General features: G+C 46.4%; 1 protein-coding gene across 1 annotated transcript in view; it reads right to left on the bottom strand.

Annotated features, from left to right (window-relative positions):
* Positions 1-6015: 6015 nt before the first annotated feature.
* LOC311233457 (actin-binding protein WASF3-like) overlaps positions 6016-21224 on the bottom strand; it is a gene marked incomplete at both ends in the record, with an annotated part of 178221 nt that continues 163012 nt past the window's right edge. Inside the window, 2 exons of the mRNA XM_084320424.1 lie at positions 6016-6173; positions 20110-20363. Coding sequence (XP_084176550.1) covers positions 6016-6173; positions 20110-20363 — 412 coding nt within the window. The remainder of the gene's footprint in view (positions 6174-20109; positions 20364-21224) is intronic.

Here is a 21224-nt window from a genome sequence, read left to right as displayed (position 1 = left end):
GATGCCAGCCACGCGTTTTGTCGTTAGTTCATGCCGACCGTTGAGTGCCCGCCAACGCTATATAGCGTTTGTTTGTCGTATTTTTTTATTGGCGATTTGAATTAATATTTCATCAATCGAGCCTCAGGTTAGTGTTGCAGACTCTCTCTGAGCTCAATTGGGAAGATACCGCCCCCTATCAAGTTCTCAAGTTCTTTAATAGTTGTCATACAGAAGTACAGAATACTTTCATACAAAATGCTTCTTACTGTTACGCTCCAGAGACTGTGCTAGACAAGATAGTATCAAATAACATAATAACATAATATAGCATGAATTTAGAAGAAGAAAATGAGGTCACAGTGTTCGGTATAGACATATGTACAATGTTCTGAGTTACCATATAATATACAATACACAATACTATGCAGTGTACTAATGTACAGTACTATCTAGTGCAAAGCAGAAATGGGATGAGGTACAATTTTAGGTACAATTTACAGTAAGGTGTACGAGTTGTAGTGCAATCCTTCATCCATAAATATAAAGTGTGGGGAGTGGGTGCTACAGTGTGTTTGTTTAAAGTGGGTGTGTGCTATAAAGTGTGTGGAGTGGGTGCTACAGTGTGTTTGTTTAAAGTGAGTGTGTGCGTGTGGATGTGTGTGCTATGTGCGTTTGGTGGTTGTTGTTGTGTAGTGTTCATTCATTGTTCGTTTAGCAGCCTGATGGCCTGGGGATAGAAGCTACTTCTGAGTCTTTCTGTGCTCGCCTTGAGACTCCTGTATCGCTTGCCTGACCGCAGCAGTTCGAAGAGGCAGTTGTTTGGGTGACTGGAGTCTTTAATGATTCTCTTAGCCTTGCCCTTGCAACGCTTGTAGTAAATGTTCTGGAGGGTGGGGAGCCCCCCTCCAATTGTGCGTTCGGCTGAACGTGTCACTCTTTGTAGTCTGCTTTGGTCTTTTGCAGTGCTATTCCCAAACCAGGAGGTGATGTTGCCGGTCAAGATGCTCTCTATTGTACATGAGTAGAAGTTCTTAAGGATCTTCTGGCTGACTTGGAACTTCCTTAGGCGCCTGAGGAAGTAGAGGCGTTGTCGTGCCTTCTTCACCACACTGTTAATGTGTGTGGTCCATGTCAAGTCCTCGGATATGTAGGCTCCGAGGTACTTGAAGCTGTTGACTCTCTCAACCGGTGCCCCGTCGATGCTGAGGGGGCTGTAGTCCTTGACCCCCGACCTCCTGAAGTCCACAATCATCTCCTTTGTTTTGCTGACGTTCAGGGAGAGGCTGTTTTCCTGGCACCATCCCGCCAGGACCTTGACCTCTTCCAGGTAGGCCCTCTCGTCGTTGGCAGAGATCAGGCCCACCACCACTGTGTCGTCAGCAAATTTGACGATTGTATTGCTACTCCGCTGAGCCACACAGTCGTGTGTGTACAGGGAGTAGAGGAGGGGACTCAGAACACAGCCCTGGGGGGCCCCTATGTTGAGGGTGATGGATGAGGAGGTGCAGTTGCCTGCTCTCACCACCTGGGGTCTGCCAGTCAGGAAGTCCAAGACCCACTGGCAGAGGTCATAGCCCAAGCCCAGGTCCCTGAGCTTGGCTATGAGTATGGAGGGGACTATGGTATTGAATGCCGAGCTGTAGTCGATGAATAGCATTCTCACATAGTTCCCCTGCCTCTTGTCCAGGTGTGATGCTGCTGTGTGCAGCACATGGGATATGGCGTCCTCCGTGGACCTGTTGGGGCGGTATGCAAATTGCAGGGGGTCCATGTTGATGGGGAGGGAGGAGCAGATGTAGCCCTTTACTAGCTTCTCAAAGCACTTCATGGCTATGGAGGTGAGAGCTACAGGGCGGTAGTCGTTGAGGCAAGCAGGCTTGGATTTTTTGGGTACAGGGATAATAGTGGACTTCTTCAGGCAGGTGGGGATGACAGCCTGTTCTAAGGACAGGTTAAATATGTCAGTGAATACTGGGGCCAGTTGGTCGGCACAGACTTTTAGGACGCGGCCGGGGATGCCGTCCGGACCTGCTGCCTTCCTGATATTCACTTTTTTAAAGGTCCGCCTCACCTCATGCTCTGTTACCCTGAACACTGCGCCTCCATCAGCAGCCGACCCCCCCCCCCCCCATTGCCGAGGTTTGTGAGCTGGTGTTGTTATTACCAGCATCAAACCTCGCATAGAAGGTATTGAGGTCGTTTGCTAAGGAGATGTCACTGTTCAGTTTGAGGGAGGCGCCTTTGTAGTCTGTCATCGTTTTGAGCCCCTGTCTCTCCCTGTGTAACTGCAACCCATTACTTTAGACTGATGGGGGGGGGGGGGGGGGGCGGGCCAGTTTGCGTGTAGCTTATTAACAGCAGAAGAGTGCGTCGCGTGCTTCCGCGTTTTCTCTGATTGGCCATGACGCCCATGTGACTGCGGCAGCGCGAGAGAGCTGCAGCGCGGAAATAGGCTGTCTATTGCCTCGCGCTGCAGCGCGGAAATAGGCTGTCTATTGCCATTCTCTAAGACAAACTCTAACCTTAACCATCTCCTTAACAGCGCCTAAACTTAACCCTTCTAACCTTAACCAACTCCGAAACAATGCCTAACCTTAACCTTAACCATGCCTAACCTTAACCATAACCAACTCCGAAAGAATATTGCCATTCTCTAAGACAAACTCTAACCTTAACCAGCTCCTTAACAGCGCCTAAACTTAACCCTTCTAACCTTAACCAACTCCGAAACAATGCCTAACCTTAACCATAACCAACTCCGAAACAATGCTTAAAGTTAACATGCCTAAACTTAACCGTCGAAAAAATAAATAAATAAATAAAAAAAATTGAAGGGAATCGAACTTGTCACCAACGGACCGCAGGATCCACAGCACGGCAGCGCTGCCAGTTGAGCTAAGCGTCAAATGAAAAACATCTGGGATTACGGCTACATAATGCCGCAAGCTCTGCCGCTCCGCTCTGCGGCTGCCGCGCTGCCGCGGGGCATGTCGCAGCCAATCAGGGAAAATGCGGAAGCACTCGGCAGCACTCTTCCGCTGTTAATAAGCTGTAGGCGGCCAGTTTCCTCATTTTACTTTTCCGTCAAGCCCAACTGAAGAATCATTGTGATCGCCGGCCCGGAAAACGCGTGGATTATGTATTTACAGTACCCAACGCTGAATCATTAAACACAATCGATATTTGGAATGGCGAACATCATGCAAACATGAATTGATCTTTACACAGCATTGGTAGAATGAGGGGTCAAGAGTAAAGACACAGTTTCTCTACATCTTCCCCTCTTCCACTTAAAGAGCTTTGTTTTTCTGCAGGGGGAACAGTGATAAACAAGGACTCACAGTATCATAGATGCTAAGCTAACTGGTCTTACTGTAATGCCTGGTCTAAACATCCAATGCCTGTGAGCTGCCACTAGGGGCAGATTGGCTAATCGTGTGAGTGAGTGAGATGCTTGCTCCGATGCGGTCTAATGGTCTCGTTATACTTGCTTTTAAATACACGTTCACATGCACAAGAGGGCGTATCCTGCATTCCTTTGAAGCATACTTTGTGCACATCCTCAAAAATTAACGCTACACGTCAGAAAATTTTTATGATGTGCGTCAACAGTGTGAAGCACTTTGAACTGCAACCTCTGTATGAAAAGTGCTATACAAATAAAGTTATTATTATTATTAACAGTGGGGGAGATGAGGTCAGAGGAGTTTGATAGTATTTACTGAGGATGGCCAGATAATGTTCATAGTTAAACATTTAGAAAATAATAATACATAATAAATGTATACATCATCATCATCATCATCATCATCATCATCATCATTTATTTATTCGTACATGGAATTACCACAGTCCAACAGTACATATTAACACATTCCCTGCCACGCAATTTCAGCATCTTATACCATTCTCTGCCAGCACTGTTTGCCTATGGAGATGTTCACCTTCTTGGCAGGGCTATCACTTTTTAAATTGTATTGCTAAATTGACATTACTATGGCCCATTCAACATCGATTATCTATCGTTCAGGATGTAGGAACGTTTTACTTTTTCATTCATACATTCATACAAAAATACCGTCTAGAATATAAATATGTTTTTATCGTTTTCTGCAGTAATTCCTAGAACGTGAGATATAGGCATACACGCATATATAGATTATCAAATGCCGTTTGTTGCCGATCCACGCTATATTAAAAATTTCAACTGTACATGATCCTAAATGTTATGACTGATCATGCGCGGATGAACGGGGGGGGGGGGGGGTCGTTTATAATTCCGTGATCGTCGTTAACACTTTGAGAGCCAGTCCGTGTTTTCCTTTTTACCCCCTTGAATGCCCAAATCCACTCCAATGTTAACGTTAATATAGCCTAATCTATGTTTTAAATTATGGCTATGTGTCTAATCTGCCCGTCGCTTATCAAAGACTCATTTTCCAGTCAACATTGTCAAAGCAGATTGTTTTTTTATCGCTTCATTTCCGTTTGATAGCATTTTGAAAATCACTTGTTTTCGCGGAAAAAACAAGACGTTCTATGATAATCGCCTTTTACTGGAATATTCTAGAACGTTGTCATTTGTCGGCCTATTTATGAATAGTTTTCAAATAAACGCTAGATAATCGATAGTATATGTGTGCGCACGCACGCTCGTGCCGCGCGCTGATAATCGCTGCTCTTATTTCCTGATGGCTTTTACAGTCAAAACAGCCATATCACATATAGGGGAAACGCTTATATATCCGTGAAAACGAGTCTGATTATCCTAAGACTGATAACATAGATTCCTTACCTGAGATCAGATGGTATCCAAATGGATTATTCCAATTCCTGATCACCATTCGAAAAAATCGATCATTGTATTGATCAACCGTGTATACAGTAGAACACATAAAGTCGATGCCGGCTGCGTGAGTGAGACGTAAAATGTGGAGTCAGAAATCCTTTCTCCCATTCACTTTCATTGAGTCCAATCCAAAAGGGTGATTTACCATCTGGGAGACGATAGGGGGCGCTTTTTTCACATCTGAGTGCCTGGGGTGACTGGATCTCCAACGGTAGGCTCGCTTGATGCAATATGATTTCAGATCGCTAATAAAAAAAAATAAACGAATAAAACGAATATTCTCTTGAGTGGGCATTCAACCCGGGGGGTAATAACACGAGAAAACTTGTGGGTGGCATTCAAAGTGTTAAATGCTTTATGTAGTATGGGTGATATATTGATCAGAGAAGTTTGCATGGATAATAATAAACAAACAGGCTGAAAGTAACGTCAGCGTCCTCTTACCGTTGGGCGATGAGACTGGAGCAAAAATATCCCACTTATTTGACGCTGATCGAGTTGATCCATTTCCCGTTTGTATAATAATAATACACGCCCCAATTCATGTCGATTATTGAGTTATGGCAGCGATCCATATCCACGGTGTGTGGCTAGAGTCCTGCAACAATATGCGAGTGCCGGACGCATTTCGGAGACGCACCGAGGTCGACTCTGCCATTTCCGGTTTGGCAACTCGCCGATCATCCACCACGGGGCAGTATTGAAGCGTTGCAGAGTTGTGCCGAGTCCCACTGCATCAGACCAGGCTATGTGAGGGAAATATGAATAACATGGTGAAAATATGAAATATGATCTCAATAACGTCTTACACCGTGGATTGGCAGAATTCGCATGAACTTGAAACACGTCGTACAACGGTATTGGCGCAGGATGTGTTAATATAATCCACCAAATTCCATGGCCGAAAGGAACAGGAAGAAGAAAATCATGCAATGTTAAAAAAAAAAGTTGTAGGAATGGTTTGGAAGAGGGAAGTAGTAAGGGGGTTTATTTTGGGTGGTGTGTTACATCAATAAATAACTAAATGTTCTAAATAAATTACAATGTAATTTCTTTTTTAAAGTACATAAATGTTTTTACCATCGGGTACCAGTACTTATTCCTGGGTACCAGTATTTATTCCTAGGTACCAGTATCGGTTAAAATATGAATGGTACCCAACCCTAGTCAGGGGTCAAGTCAGGTCAGTCGGACCACTCGCTGTCATCTAGCTCGGAGTTGCCATCTGAGTCGCTGTACTCCACGGCGATGCGTCGCGACAGAATGGTAGCCACGTCGTTTCCTACTGGCTCCCGTTTGTTCTGCTGTTCCTGCTGTTCCTGAACCTTCTTCAGCTGGATGCCTGGACACAATGGGTCATACAGGAAAAAGACTGGGTTAATGGTTACTGTAGTGGGAATGGTTACTGTGGTGCCAAGTCTGTTCAAGGTTTCCACATATTGCTGCTGTTGGGGTGAAATTCATGGTTATCTGCTTCAAAGCTAACACTGTGGGTAAATCTCGAACAGCCACTGGCACCAGAACATCAGTCTACTTTCCCGCCAGTCATATACAGTCTTACAATCATATACATTGGATGCCGCAGAATCGTTTTTGCATAAACCACGCCCCCTAGGGTATATGTCACCGCTTAGCCTCATCCTTTGTTGTTCACTTCATTCAGCAAACGGCAGGTAGATAAGGTTTTGAAGCTGGTGGCTAACTCATATAACTAGAGTACAATTGTAACCATTGTCATATAGAGTTAGTGCTGCGTTTCAAAGCTAGCACTATGGGTAACCAATGCAGTGAAGCAAAGCCAGAAAGAGTGTGTACTCTAACCACCAAACCTAACTCTACTCAACTTCAAATCACCAGGGGGGTACCAAGTCTCTTCATTGGCCTCTCCCAGGGCAGTCTATGTGCCAGGGGTTATGAACAAGACAGTGGACCTCCAATCAGACCCGGCCTCCTTCCTAGGGAGTGGAGCCACAGGGGGTGTTCCAGTTATGGGGTTGTTTTGCCTCTTTGCCTCTCGGGAGACGGCTCATTGTGAGCTGTGGTTTTCCATGAATCTGGGGCTCCTTGGCCCTGGATGCTCTATCAAAAGAGTGTCTGGAAGAGTTATTGTACGCTTTTCCTCCACTGTCTCTGATTCCTCAGGTGTTGAATTAAATCAGACTGGGGCATTAAAGGGTTCTCTTGGTCGCACCCCCTGGGAAGACATTGGTTCACAGACCTTCTTCGGTTGGTTCAGGGCTCCCCTTGGCCCCTACCAGTCAGGACAGACCTCCTGTCTCAGGCAGAAGGCCAGATTTGGCATTCCAAGCCTGTGGCTCTGGGCCTGGCCTCTTCTGCGGCCATCTCGCAGAACCTAGATGAGGCTGTTCTTGACACCATACATAATGCCAGGGTGCCATCGACTCGTTCCAATTATGAACAGAGATGTAAACTGTTTTCTTCTTGGTGTTTGGACAAGTGATAACCTGTCCCTCTTGCTCTCCACTTCCTTCAGTCTCTTCTGGATGTTGGTAGAGCAGCTAGCAGCTGTCATGGTGTACGCCTCTGCTATTTCCCTCTTCCACAAGGTAGTAGATGGCCACCCAATTGGTAAGTAAGTAAGTAAGTAAGTAAGTAAGTAAGTAAGTAAGTAAGTAAGTAAGTAAGTAAGTAAGTAAGTATTTATAAAGCACCTTTCATACATGTCATGTAGCTCAAAGTGCTGTACACAAACATAGGCATATATAACGATAAAAGCAATAAAGTCACAGTGATCTGTTAAGATCAATGTTTAAAAAAAATAATAATAAAAAAAAAAAAAAAAAATAATAATAATAATAATAATAATAATAATTATTATTATTATTATTATTATAATAATAATAATAATAATAATAATAATAATAATAATAATAATAATAATAATAATAATAATAATAATATAAAAATGAAAATAACGTAAAAATGAAAACATGAAAACAGTCATTTGTTGACCAGTTTGGGAGAACAGGTCCGCACAAACATGTCCGCTCAGTAGCAACCGGAAGTAGGAAATGCACTAAACCAATGCACTTGTACAGTAGGTAGCAATGTTAGCTCTTATAACGCTAGTGTAGTTACGTTTTTATTAGTGGTCAGAGTTGGGTCCATAAGACTTATCCAAGCCCCATGGATCCATCAGTGGTCGCGTATTGTGTGCGTATGTACCCGTTCCCTCATCTAAAGAGTTGGGTCCATAAGGCTTATCCAAGCCCTACGGATCCATCAGTGGTCGCGTATTGTGTGCGTATGTACCCGTTCCCTCATCTAAAGAGTTGGGTCCACAAGGCTTATCCAAGCCTCATGGAGCACCCACTAGTGTCTCAGTTTACGAGAGGGGCCCATCGGTTGCAACCAGGGCTTGACATTAACTTTTTGGCTCACTAGCCACTGTGGCTAGTGGTTTTCCAAAGTCACTAGCCCAGGGGTCAGCAACCTTTAGTATCAAAAGAGCCACTTTTCCCCCGTCCCACAAAATAAAATGCTCAGGGAGCAGCACAACCTATTTACCCTTAAAATGAAGATAACACAGCGTATAACATTTTATATATCCCTAAGCATACCCCACATTTAGCATAAAATGCCTGACAATTGCATACCCAAAGTAATTTGCGATTTATTATACTTTATACTTATAGCACACAGTTTGTTGCATTAATGGGATTATAAAAGCAACAAAAAGAAAAATTTTGACTTTTTAATTGCTGTTTTTACCTGTTATAACAAAGGAAAACCTAAAACTCTTATGAAGAGGAGAAAAAATACTGGCTGTGTAGACCTATTTTTTAATAAAACACAGAAGAGGAGACAAAACACTGCTGTCTGTAGACCGACTGAAATAAAACCCTGAACTATTCAGGTATATTTGAGTCCTTCCCTTATTTGTGGAACATTTATCAAATAAAAAGTAGTCCACTTTGAAAAAAGACTACCATGTGTAGACCTACTTTGAAATAAAACACAGAAAAGGAGAAAAAACACTGACATCTACAGTAGACCTACTTTGAAATAAAACCCTGAACTATGCAGCTCTATTAGAGTCCTTCCCTTATTTGTGGAAAATCTATCAAATTAAAAGTACATTTTTCGTTGTTCGCAAATTTTGCACCACATATCAGGCATACAGGCAAGCCTTTTGTTGACTAAATATCTTAGTTGATGAAATATTTTTTCATTTCAGTGTCACAGTATGACATCGATCTCCAAAATAAGAGACAAAAAAAGTAAAAAAAAAGATTTTTTTTTTTTTTTTTTTGGGCCAGGGAGCCGCAGCTGATTGGCTAAAGAGCCGCATGCGGCCTCGAGGCCGCAGGTTGCCGACCCCTGCACTAGCCACTCAGCATTTTCACCAGCCAAAAATCCCAGAGTCGCGCCCCCACCCAAAAAGTGTCAGTAGTGTGGTGTGTGATAAAATAACATCTAATCCAATAACATCTGTCCCCACTCGAACATCCCACCCACCCAGACAGTCACACTTTACATTCTCTGTTCCTGTGTAGCTATTTGTGTAATGACAGTATAACAAGTATTGTACTTACTGTAAGTCATTGTTGCAATGTACTTACTGTATTGAATTGACTCGTAGGAATAAGGCCAGGGTTAGGATTAGGAATATAGTTAGGGTTATTGTTAATGTTAAGGAAGTGTAATGCGGTAAGTACACTGTGTAACAATGAGCATCTATTCAGTGTGTGTGTGGGGGGGGGAGAGAGAGAGAGGGAGAGAGAGAGAGACAGAGAGAGAGACAGAGAGAGAGAGACAGAGACAGAGAGAGAGAGAGAGAGAGAGAGAGAGAGAGAGAGAGAGAGAGAGAGAGAGAGAGAGAGAGAGAGAGGCATCTGGGGCAGCTGTCCATGGCGCTGATCAACTAAGCGACGAGACCGCGCTGATAATGTGCAGCATATTGCAGTGCTCTCTTGACTGAAGAGGGTGGCCAGTACAGTACCGCAGGAATTTGTATAGTGTCCGTCAACTAAGATACATAATGTATGTTCAATTAACATCTTGGCTTGCGTCCCGGACTTCCGGGGAGGATTTCTGTTCGTCCCAAATACATATCGTCCCTCAGCCCTTATGCTTCGTTCTTAATGTTAAATTAATGTGGCTAGCTAGCTAACAAACACCGTAATATTAGTTTAATAATACACGTTACATAATACATGTTAGTTTGTTTAATACTTACTAGCACATCCACAAATAGTCTGTGAAGGAAGGGTCTGCGTGAACGTTGCGGAACATTGTAACATTAGCTAACTGTTTTGCTAGTGTAAACTATGGATGAGTCGGTCGCACTAACCAGTTGAGCTAACGGGTCCTCCTAGTCTAATGTGAGCGGAATGAGCACACCGTGCCCACCCAGTCCTCGTGGGAGTTGTAGTATTATGTAGTACCACCCCTGGATTGACTTAATTATTGCCGAATTCTAACCGCATTTGGCGGGTGGCGGGTGTTAATGTCAAGCCCTGGTTGCAACCCCAGACATGTTTTGTAGGCTACCTCTTGGGACATTCCTCTTATATTGTGGTTTCTAACAAACGGCCCCATATGAACTTGTGAATAAGTCTGACCTGAGATCCCTGTCTCGTAAAACAGCTCTTGGTGCTCTGCTCTGCCAAATGTGTCAGTGAATTGCATTCTTTGTCTGTTAGCCATGGCTGATGACTCAGGTGTGTCACTGTGGCCAAACCCTTAATTGTTACCTAAGTCATCAGACAGTGAACCTGGTGCTGGAGATAACAGTGTCAGACAGTGAACCTGGTGCTGGAGATAACAGCTTCAGACATTGAATTGGTGCTGTGGAGATAACAGACAGTGAACCTGGTGCTGGAGATAACAGCGTCAGACATTGAATTGGTGCTGTGTAGATAACAGACAGTGAACCTGGTGCTGGAGATAACAGTGTCAGACAGTGAACCTGGTGCTGGAGATAACAGACAGTGAACCTGGTGCTGGAGATAACAGTGTCAGACAGTGAACCTGGTGCTGGAGATAACAGACAGTGAACCTGGTGCTGGAGATAACAGACAGTGAACCTGGTGCTGTGTAGATAACAGACAGTGAACCTGGTGCTGGAGATAACAGACAGTGAACCTGGTGCTGGAGATAACAGACAGTGAACCTGGTGCTGGAGATAACATACAGTGAACCTGGTGCTGGAGATAACAGACAGTGAACCTGGTGCTGGAGATAACAGACTGTGAACCTGGTGCCGTGGAGATAACAGCGTTCCGTCCTGCTCCAGCTGTTCAAGAAGGTGCAGAGGAGTGCTCTGGTATTATGTTGCATGTACACTGTCCCTGAGAGGCATGTACACACAGCTCTTTGTGTGCAATGATGGGAAGAAGTTGGGGCTTCTTTTATCCAAGCAGTTTGTCTCATTGGCTTGTGTATGCTATCTGATGTCAAGGCCTTCCTATCCCTGCCAATGTGATGGCTCACTCCACCAGAAGGTGGCCACTTCCTGGGCTGCTCTGAAAAGTGTCTCTATGAGGCAGCATCATGGACTACTCCTTGCTACCAGTCATCCATGGTTAAGGGTCCTACTAATCACCACAAAGTACCAGAAAATATCTCAAAGTACCCCAAAATACTCCAAAGTACCACAAAATACCCCAAAGTATACCCCAAAGTACCCAAAAATACCAACGAAGTACCCCAAAATACCCCAAAGTACCCTAAAATACCCCAAAGTACCCAAAAGTACCCCAAAGTACCCCAAAGTACCCTGAAATACCCCAAAGTACCTCAAAGTATACCCTAAAATACCACAAAGTATCACACAATTCCCCAAAGTATACCAATACCTCAATGTACCACAAAATACTGGCTCAGAGGTAGAGCAGGTCAACTAATGATCATATGGTCAATGGTTTGGTACTGGTTTGAATCCCAGCTCCTTCTGTTCACATGCTGAAGTGTCCTTGGGCAAGACACTGAACCCCAAATTGCTCCCAATGAGTGTGTCCAAGCAAGAAACTCCAACGCTTATAGTAGAATACACGTAGCGCCCTATAACTCAGCGTTTCATGAATTATCCCGGATCACTCCTAAACTATACTTATATTCACCACGGGATAACGCGCAAACGTATCCATGAAATTTTTTTCTCTTTTTTGCATGTTCGAAAGTCAGTGTCAAATGACTATAGTATTGTGTCCATAGCTATAATATAGAATATAGATATAGCTCTACAAACAAGGTGACGCACTCCTATCTTTAAAGCGTCGCATAGCTACAACAGGACCCGGCTAATCCCTGGCGCTGAATGAGTTAAGGATAAATAAATATGCCAGTTTAGCGAGATTGGCACATTTTCAACCGTAGTCTCTGTGGCAGGTGTCATGAGCACTACAATAATTAAAGCACAGTATAATAATTAAAACACAGTAGGAATCAGTAGGTTACAAGCCTGCTGATAAAATACATTACAATTAGGGATGTTCGATATTGGCTTTATTGTCCAACTCTTAATTTCCGATACCGATATCAACCGATACCGATATATGCAGGGTCCCCCCCCCCCCCCCCCCCCCCCCCAAAAACGGAATAATTTCAGGTAATTAACATTACATATCTCTTGTCGTGGAATTAACACAACATTATGCATACTTTTGACAATAAATAAAATCATAATTTGTTCTTACTTGCTTGCCTGGGTAAATAAAGGTTAAATAATAATTATATTAGAGCTGGGCCGTTAACGGCGTTAACGTGCTGCGTTAACGCGATACTATTATCGCGCGATAATATAATTAACGCATTAATCTAAACATTTCTTTTTTTTTTTTACATTTTTTTTTTTACCTTTATTTACCCAGGGTAGGTTTGCTGAGCACAGATGCTCTTTTTCAGGAACGCCCTGCTTCACATTCACACAGTTCCATTCACACCTGGGAGCTGCCCAGTACAACCACAGTTGACACCATTGGCCACTGAGCAACTCCACTGGAGCAGTTGATTTGCATTGGCACCCAACGGGAAAAATATTATAGTGTGGAAGTGAATCAATGAGACGAGCAGACGGAGTATCGAGTCTCTGAACTTTACTTCCAAACAAATCCAACAGAACCAAGGTACAGCCACACCCTTAAGTCAACTCCCTCCTGTCACTCAATCAGTGTCCATTCTGAAGTGAGACACCTCCCTCTAGTGTCCACCACACAGGCCCCCCCCGAACATTCAGAATTGACATTCAGTGCAACACCAAACAAACGGAACTGAACACAACAAACCCCCAAAAACAGTGCACCCAGTGTCTTCAGTCTCTTTTAGGAGGTCTGACCACGCGGCCATAATGACTGTATTTAACAGTCACAGGGAACGTGGAAGGGGAAAGGGTAAGGGTAAGGGCAGGGGGCCGTCCCCGCCGCCGCCGAGGCCTCGCCGGTGGAAAGGTAGGGGTAACAACGGCCGGAGGGCATGGGACAGGGGAAGACTTGGGTGGCCGGCCCCGGCGCCGGGGCTGAGCCAGCTCCACCGGCCCATTTGGGACCACATGAGCAGGCTTAAGACGATCGACTGAGATCTGCTCCTTATTCCCCCCCATGTCCACCACAAAGTACTTGGGGCCCGGCTCGAGGACGCGGAAGGGCCCGTCATAGGGAGCCTGCAGTGGAGAACGGTGGGCATCATGACGGATGAACACATACCTCGCAGTCATCAGGTCCTTAGGAATGTAGGACTGGGGAAGGCAGTGATGTGTGGGAACTGGGGCAAACACCCTCGCTGCGTCCTGGAAGGCAGATCGGTGAGCTGTAGTGGACCAAGGGGCAGAGGAACCAGGAAGGAACTCCCCTGGGACCCTCAGCGGTTGACCAAAAACCAATTCGGCTGAAGAGGCCTGCAGGTCTTCTTTAGGGGCAGTACGCAGGCCCAACATGACCCACGGAAGACGGTCGACCCAGTTGCCATCTGTGAGCGTGGCCCGGAGAGCGGCCTTCATGGATCTGTGAAAACGCTCACACATGCCGTTGGCCTTTGGGTTGTATGCTGTGGTACGATGGAGTTTCACCCCAAGTCTCTCAGCCACGGTGCTCCACAGCTCAGAAGTGAACTGGGATCCCCTGTCCGAAGTCAAGTCCAATGGCGTGCCAAACCGAGTGACCCAGCCGAAGATAAACGCCCGAGCCACCTCCGCAGCCGTTGTTGATGACAGGGGAACAACCTCCGGCCACCTGGTGGTCCTGTCCACCATAGTGAGGAGGTGTGTGAAACCCTGAGACGGGGGAAATGGGCCCACCAGGTCCACGTGGACATGGTCAAACCGCCTCTCTGGAATGAGAAACGGCTCCAGGGGGGCCTTAGTGTGACGATGTACCTTGGCACGCTGGCACGCCACACAGGAGGCCGCCCATACTTTGACGTCCTTCCTAAGGCCCGGCCAGACGAACTTGGCCGCTACCAGCTTGACCGACGCCTTTACCCCAGGGTGTGAAAGGGCATGAATGGTGTCAAATACCCGGTGGCGCCAGTCAGTTGGAACCATGGGGCGGGGCTGGCCAGTGGAGACGTCACAGAGGAGCGTGGCGCCGCAGTCGTGAAACACCACATCCTCAAGTCGAAGTCCTGTCACAGCCGTCCTGAACGCCTGAAGGTCTGAGTCGGTGAGCTGGTCAGCAGCCATGGCAACATAGTCGATGCCCAGGTGCACAGGACTGACGCGCGCCCGGGAGAGGCAGTCCGCCACCTGGTTGTCTTTACCGGCTACATGCTGGATGTCGGTAGTGAACTCCGATATGGCGGAAAGTTGGCGCTGCTGCCGCCCCGACCATGGCTCCGTGGTCTTGGCCATGGCGAACGTTAGGGGCTTGTGGTCGACAAAAACTGTGAACTTGCGGCTCTCCAGCAAGAACCTGAAGTGACGTATGGCGAGGAAGAGGGCCAGGAGCTCCCTGTCGAATGTACTATACTTCCTCTCGTTGTCGCGCAGCTTCCTACTGAAGAAGGCCAGAGGCTGCCAGGCGCCAGCCACCCACTGCTCGCACACCGCACCTACTGCATAATCGGAGGCATCGGTGGTGAGGGCTATAGGAGCAGCAGGAGATGGGTGTGCCAGCATGGCAGCGTTGGCAAGGGCAGCCTTAGAGCCCTCAAATGCCTGGACCCGCTCCGGGGACCAGCCCACGTCATCGTTGGCTCTCTTCCCCTTCAACGCCTCGTACAGAGGTCTCATCAGGTGAGCCGCATGGGCTATAAACCTATTGTAAAAATTAACCATCCCCAGGAACTCCTGGAGAGGTTTGATGGTGAGGGGGCGGGGGAAAGCAGCAATTGCCTCCACCTTGGCGGGTAGAGGAACAGCCCCCTGGGAAGAGACATGGTGGCCCAGGAAATCCATGGCCGGCAGGCCAAACTGACATTTGGCCGGGTTCACGATCAGCCCATGCTCGTTGAGCCGCTCGAACAGTTGACGGAGATGTCCCCGATGCTCCTCCACCGATGCACTGGCTACCAGGATGTCGTCCAGATAAATAAACAAAAATGACAGGCCTCGCAGCACAGAGTCCATCAGCCGCTGGAATGTTTGCGCTGCCCCTTTAAGGCCGAATGGCATGCGCAGGAATTCAAACAGTCCAAACGGGGTGATAATGGCAGTCTTGGGCACGTCGAGCGGATGGACCGGTACCTGGTGGTAGCCACGCACCAAATCTATTTTAGAAAAAATGGTGGCGCCCGCCAGGTGGGCAGAGAAATCCTGGATATGTGGCACTGGGTACCGGTCATGAGTGGTGATGTTATTTAGGCGACGGAAATCACCACACGGACGCCACTTCCCGTCCGCCTTGGGGACCATGTGTAGTGGGGAGGCCCAAGGACTGTTGGACCGGCGCACAATGCCGAGCCGTTCCATTGTGGCAAACTCCTCCCTGGCTATTGCCAGTTTAGCAGCATCCAGGCGGCGCGCCCGTGCATAAACTGGCAGGCCCACCGTTGGGATGTAATGTTCCACCCCATGCTTGGCGACAGAGGCAGAGAAAGTGGGGACAGTCAGAGCAGGAAACTCAGCGAGGAGGCGCTGGTACATATCGCCTGTGGCGAGCATATTGGCCAGGGCAGGCGGCCCCGGCCCCCCTAGTGTGCAGGGGTATGTGTCAAAGGACACAGAGCCAATCAGCCTACGGTTCGCAACGTCCACTAACAGTCTGTGAGCACACAAAAAATCCGCGCCCAGTATAGGCACCGACACTGAAGCAATAATAAATTCCCAGCTAAACTGCTGTCCATGTAAACACATAGTCACGTACCTGGTACCAAACGTACGGATGGAAGTCCCATTAGCCGCGTCCAGGGGTGGTCCATGACCGTTTCCCAAGGCGTCCGTGGCCGACGCAGGCAGGATGCTCCTCTGGGCGCCAGAATCCACCAACAGACGCCTTCCAGACAACGTGTCCTCGATAAACAACAGCTCGTTGATATTGACGCCAGCGCTCATAGCCGCTAACGAGCGCCGGCTCTCGCGTTTCCCTGGTTACCAAAGGTGCATGGTGGAACACAGCTCTTCGCTTTGTTGCCAAAACGGCGATGATAATAACAAAGCCCTCTATCATCCCTCTGTGTCTGATCCCTGCGATCAGCCACCCGATCAGACACAGCAGCCACACAGTACTGACGGGAGGCCAGTAGTATTCTATCCGCCTCCTCTGCCAATCCCCGGTAATCCTTGGTGCGCACGAGAGGCGAGCTGGCCAGAGCCGTGCGCACCGGAGTCGGGAGTTGACGCAGGAACAGCTGCACAAAAATAAACGTAGCGTCACCTGAACCAAGCAGTGCTAGCATGTTCTCCATCAGTTCTGTTGGTTTACTGTCCCCCAATCCGTTGAGGGACAATAGGCGCTCCGCGCGCTCTGCATCTGACAGCTGGAAAATGCGCAACAGCTGTTCTCTGAGCGCGTCGTATTTGCCGGCTGCTGGCGGCTCTCTCAGGCATCCCATCAGCCGGCGTGTAGTGGAGGAATCCAATGCCGCCACAACATGGTAATATTTCGTCTCATCCGACGTTATTCCGCGGAGGTGAAATTGTGCCTCGATGTGCTGAAACCACGGGGCCGGGTCATGCTGCCAAAACTCTGGCAACTTGACTGTAGCTGCATACACTGCGGGAACCACAGCCGGTGGATTCTCGTTATTGCTCATATTTCACACGTTTAGGGTCACCACTGTGGAAGTGAATCAATGAGACGAGCAGACGGAGTATCGAGTCTCTGAACTTTACTTCCAAACAAATCCAACAGAACCAAGGTACAGCCACACCCTTAAGTCAACTCCCTCCTGTCACTCAATCAGTGTCCATTCTGAAGTGAGACACCTCCCTCTAGTGTCCACCACAATAGGCACTATAAGTAGACATCGCTACATAAAACAAGCTGGTCTGCCTGAGTGACTGGTGGAAGAAGGAGACATAGAGATTGGACTGATTGAGTCAAGCCATGTCACATAGTTCAAGTTTGAAATGCTTCTTTCTGTTTTGCTCCTGAGAGTGTGCTAGATACTGTACTGGTAATATTATTTATTTGTGTTAACTTCTGAATAAAACAACTTATTAAACACAAGTACATCTTATTGAACATTATTTTGATATTTCATTACCAATTATCATAGCAAAACTGCTTTTTCAAACAGTCTGTAATGCATTTTGGAAACGGGAGATGGGCTCATGGTGTAATGGGCCACCTGGCCTGAGAAACATAAGGAGGAAAGAAAAAGTAAGGACTTACTTCTGGTCATTATTTGTGTAGAACACACATATTTTGAATGCCTTCGGCATTTTTTTTTTATTTTTTTTTGGCCATCTAGATTAAATCCAGGATTGCAGATAGATTAATCTAGATTAAAAAAATTTATCTATGCCCACCTCTAAATTATATATATATTTCTTTACCGATACCGATCATTTCCGATATCACATTTTAATGCCAATATCGGCCGATAATATCGGACATCCCTAATTACAATGTATTACAACCGCTCAGTGAAAATGGTCGCACACTTGACCATCTCTCAACCAAGATTTTAAGTTTGATTTAAATGAAATGTATCTTTCATACTCCCTGAGCCGTGTTGGCAGACTGTTCCAGGTGTGGGCTGCTCTCACAGAAAAGGCTGCCTGAAGCAGACCTCCTGTTTGGAACTACACAGTCCCCTCTAACAACATACCTGGTATGTCTGTCAGCAGATGCCTTCTGTTTTATAAAAGTACAAAGAGGGGGAGGAGCCAAGCCATGTAGGATCTTTTTTTCGATCCACTTTTTCTCCCCATTTTCTATTTTTCTCCCATCCCAATTTCGTATTTCCAATTCTTCCCTCCCCTGTCTTGAACGTTGCTAGACTATGCCTCCCACTGGTCGGCTGTAGTGAGGATAGAAGCCTTGCATCACATGTCCCCTCCGATACACGAGGAGGCAGCCTGTCGCATCTTTTCACCGCAGCAGCTCGAACTCTCAGTGGCGAGGAGTAACGCGTGGGAGGCTCACGCTGCCCCCAATACTTCCTGTTTCCGCCGCACCGGCGTCAACCAACCGACCTGTAGGAGTCGGTGTCCACAACGTCCAATCCCCACCCACCGGCTTTCCCACCCTCTAACACTGCCGATTGTGTTAGTATGACGGCCAGCCAAGCCGGTAGCAATGCCGAGAGCTGGGCTCGGTACCAGCATCTCCTGCGTTAGTGGCGAGCGCCTTGCCCACTGTGCCACTCAGCCGCCCTGCCATGTAGGATCTTATAGGTAAGGCAGGCATCTTTGAATTTAACAAAATTGTCCCAGCTCAGTAGATTCTGATTTGTTATGCTATGACAATGGTGGTGGCTGTTTGTTTTCCTGTCTAGTACTTTCACAGCCTGATGGTAAACTACCTGTACAGATCTTAGTGTTGTACAGGAGGCTTGTGTCCAGCTAGTCAGACAGTATGATAAATGTGACATAATAATAGCATTAAAATACAGTGCTGCTGCTTTTGTTCCGTCACATCAGAGTTTCTGATGTGACGGAAGTTTGATAAATTAAACTTTGTGTTGTTTATTACTGATTTGATTTGTTTTTTAAATGTAAGATTTGAGTCCATTTTTATCCCGAGATATTTATATTCGGACACGACTGTCAACTTTTCTCCTCTGACATAAACATCAGGTGATACAGTATTCATCAACCGCTTTGTGAAAAACATGCAAACAGTTTTCTTGGTGTTTAAATGCAGACATGAGTTAGTCACCCATTCAGTGACCGATGTCATCACCGCTGTTAACTTGTTTGCAGCTTGCTGCTTGGTTGCTGCATGAACATAAATTACCGTATCATCCGCATACATCTGGATGTCAGACTCATTGCATACAGATGGAAGATCATTAATGTAGAGACTAAACAACAGCAGTCCCAATATAGATCCCTGGGGGACACCAAAACCACAGCTAAGGGCAGAGGATAGCTCACCATTTGCCCTTATTCTCTGAGTTCTACCTTCAAGATAAGACTTCATGTATGTGATGGTATTAGGGGAGAAAGCTTGGTGAGCAGGACACCATGATCCAGTGTCAAAGGCTTTCTTTAGATCTAAAAATGCGGCTCCAACAACTCCCCCCTTATCAAGCTTAGATCTAATATTCTCCAAGAGGAAGCAGATTGCAATATCTGTTGAATGTTTCAACCTAAAACCAAACTGCATGGGGTGCAATCCGACGGAGCTGGTGCTAAGGTGACTTGTCAGTTGTTCTGCTATGTCTCTGCTATTTTGGACATAACAGGTAGTATCCTAATTGGCCTATAATTAGCTACCTAGGATTTACCTGCTTTGTAGATGGGGGTTATTATAGCTATCTGACTGGACTCAAGGCTGGAGTGAGAGGCACCCTCACTTGGGTGTATTTATAAAGTGAGTTTCACCTTCTGGGGTCAGGGGCATGACTTTGTTGACATATCTTCTTGAGGATAGGTAGATGCAAGGCATTATTCCTTATTCGTTAAAACCGTAGTGACGGTCATCCTTTGGTCTCATGGATCTATAGTAGTTTGGGTTATGGTAAATGGTAAATGGTGCATTTATATAGTGCTTTTATCTAAAGCGCTTTGCAAATTTGTTTCTCACATTCACCCATTCACTCACACATTCACACACCGGCGGCAGAGGCAACCATGCAAGGTGCCAACCTGGTCATAGGGAGCAATTAGGGGTTAAGTACCAGACGACTGTTCTACCTCATGGTAACCTCATGCCAGTTAGAAAACAATGTCTAAATCCTGAAAGATGTGTGAGATATGGTGTCAGACTCACCCATGCGGATGGCTGACAGCAGGTCACTGCGAGCGTCTCCGACCGGCTCGGCCGTCTCAGGGTGGGAGGGAGCAGGGGGGACAGGGGGAGGCGGTGGTCCAGGGGGAGGAGGAGCCATACGAGGCCCTGGTGGAGGTAGAGGAGGGAGGGAGTAGCCTGGGACAACCAGGGGTGTGGGTGAAGAGCTGAGCGGGATGACCGGGCCTAAAGGAGGAGGAGGTAGAGAGCCACAGCTGGCTGAGTACTCCAGCGTGCTGCGAGAAAGAACAAGAGAAAGCGTTACTCTACTGATCTGAAGATTTGTATTTATATATACAGTATATATCTTTTTTTACATTACCTTATTGTCGATTTACACAAGACAAATTCAATTTGTCTTTCTGCATTATCTGTATAGAAGATATGTGTATACACAGTCCCCTAAACGTGTTTCTTCAGAGATTATATCACAGTTGTGCAGGTTGCCTGCAGTGTTGTTTGTCTAGGCTATTTGTTGTAGGTTTTTTCCCCTAGTTTATTTTAATTTGTGGGTTTTGCTTAGATTTGTTGTTTCACCAATTTGTTCTATTGTTGTTTGTAATACTATAGTGATGTCACAATGCAAACATTTGCGACATCTTGAACTTTCATGAATCAGAACATTTTCAAGTATTAAGTACACATGCTATGGATAGAATGATACAAATGCTAACTGTTCTGCTTCTCCATCTTATCCACAGCAGGCATATGTGGTTAAAGGTTAAAGTAAAATGTTCACTATGCAGTGGGAGGGGGGGGGATTTTTACATTTGCATCCATAATTTTCTGACTATAAGCCACGGCTTTCCCCCCCATTTTTCGACCCTGCGGTTTATATAACGGTGCGGCTAATCTATGGATTTTTACAGCTAACTGGGCGTGCTCCCTCAGCTCTGTGACCGTCAGATCAGACTCCTAAATCTGCTGCAGCAGTGCACGCCTTGCCCCTCCTCCTCCCCCTCACAGACCCACGTCAACAAACCATTACGGCAAGAGTCTAGTGTATGAGCAGCTCAGAGCTCGTCTTTCAACATAACTGAAGCATTAAACAAAATGACCCAGTCAACGAACTATTCACTTTAGTTTATTAATGCATG

This window comes from Notolepis coatsorum (assembly GCF_963971535.1).
Source record: "Notolepis coatsorum genome assembly, chromosome: 8".
Lineage (NCBI taxonomy): Eukaryota > Metazoa > Chordata > Actinopteri > Aulopiformes > Paralepididae > Notolepis > Notolepis coatsorum.
Note: the sequence above shows the minus strand (reverse complement) of the source record. Positions and strands in the feature narration are given on the sequence as shown.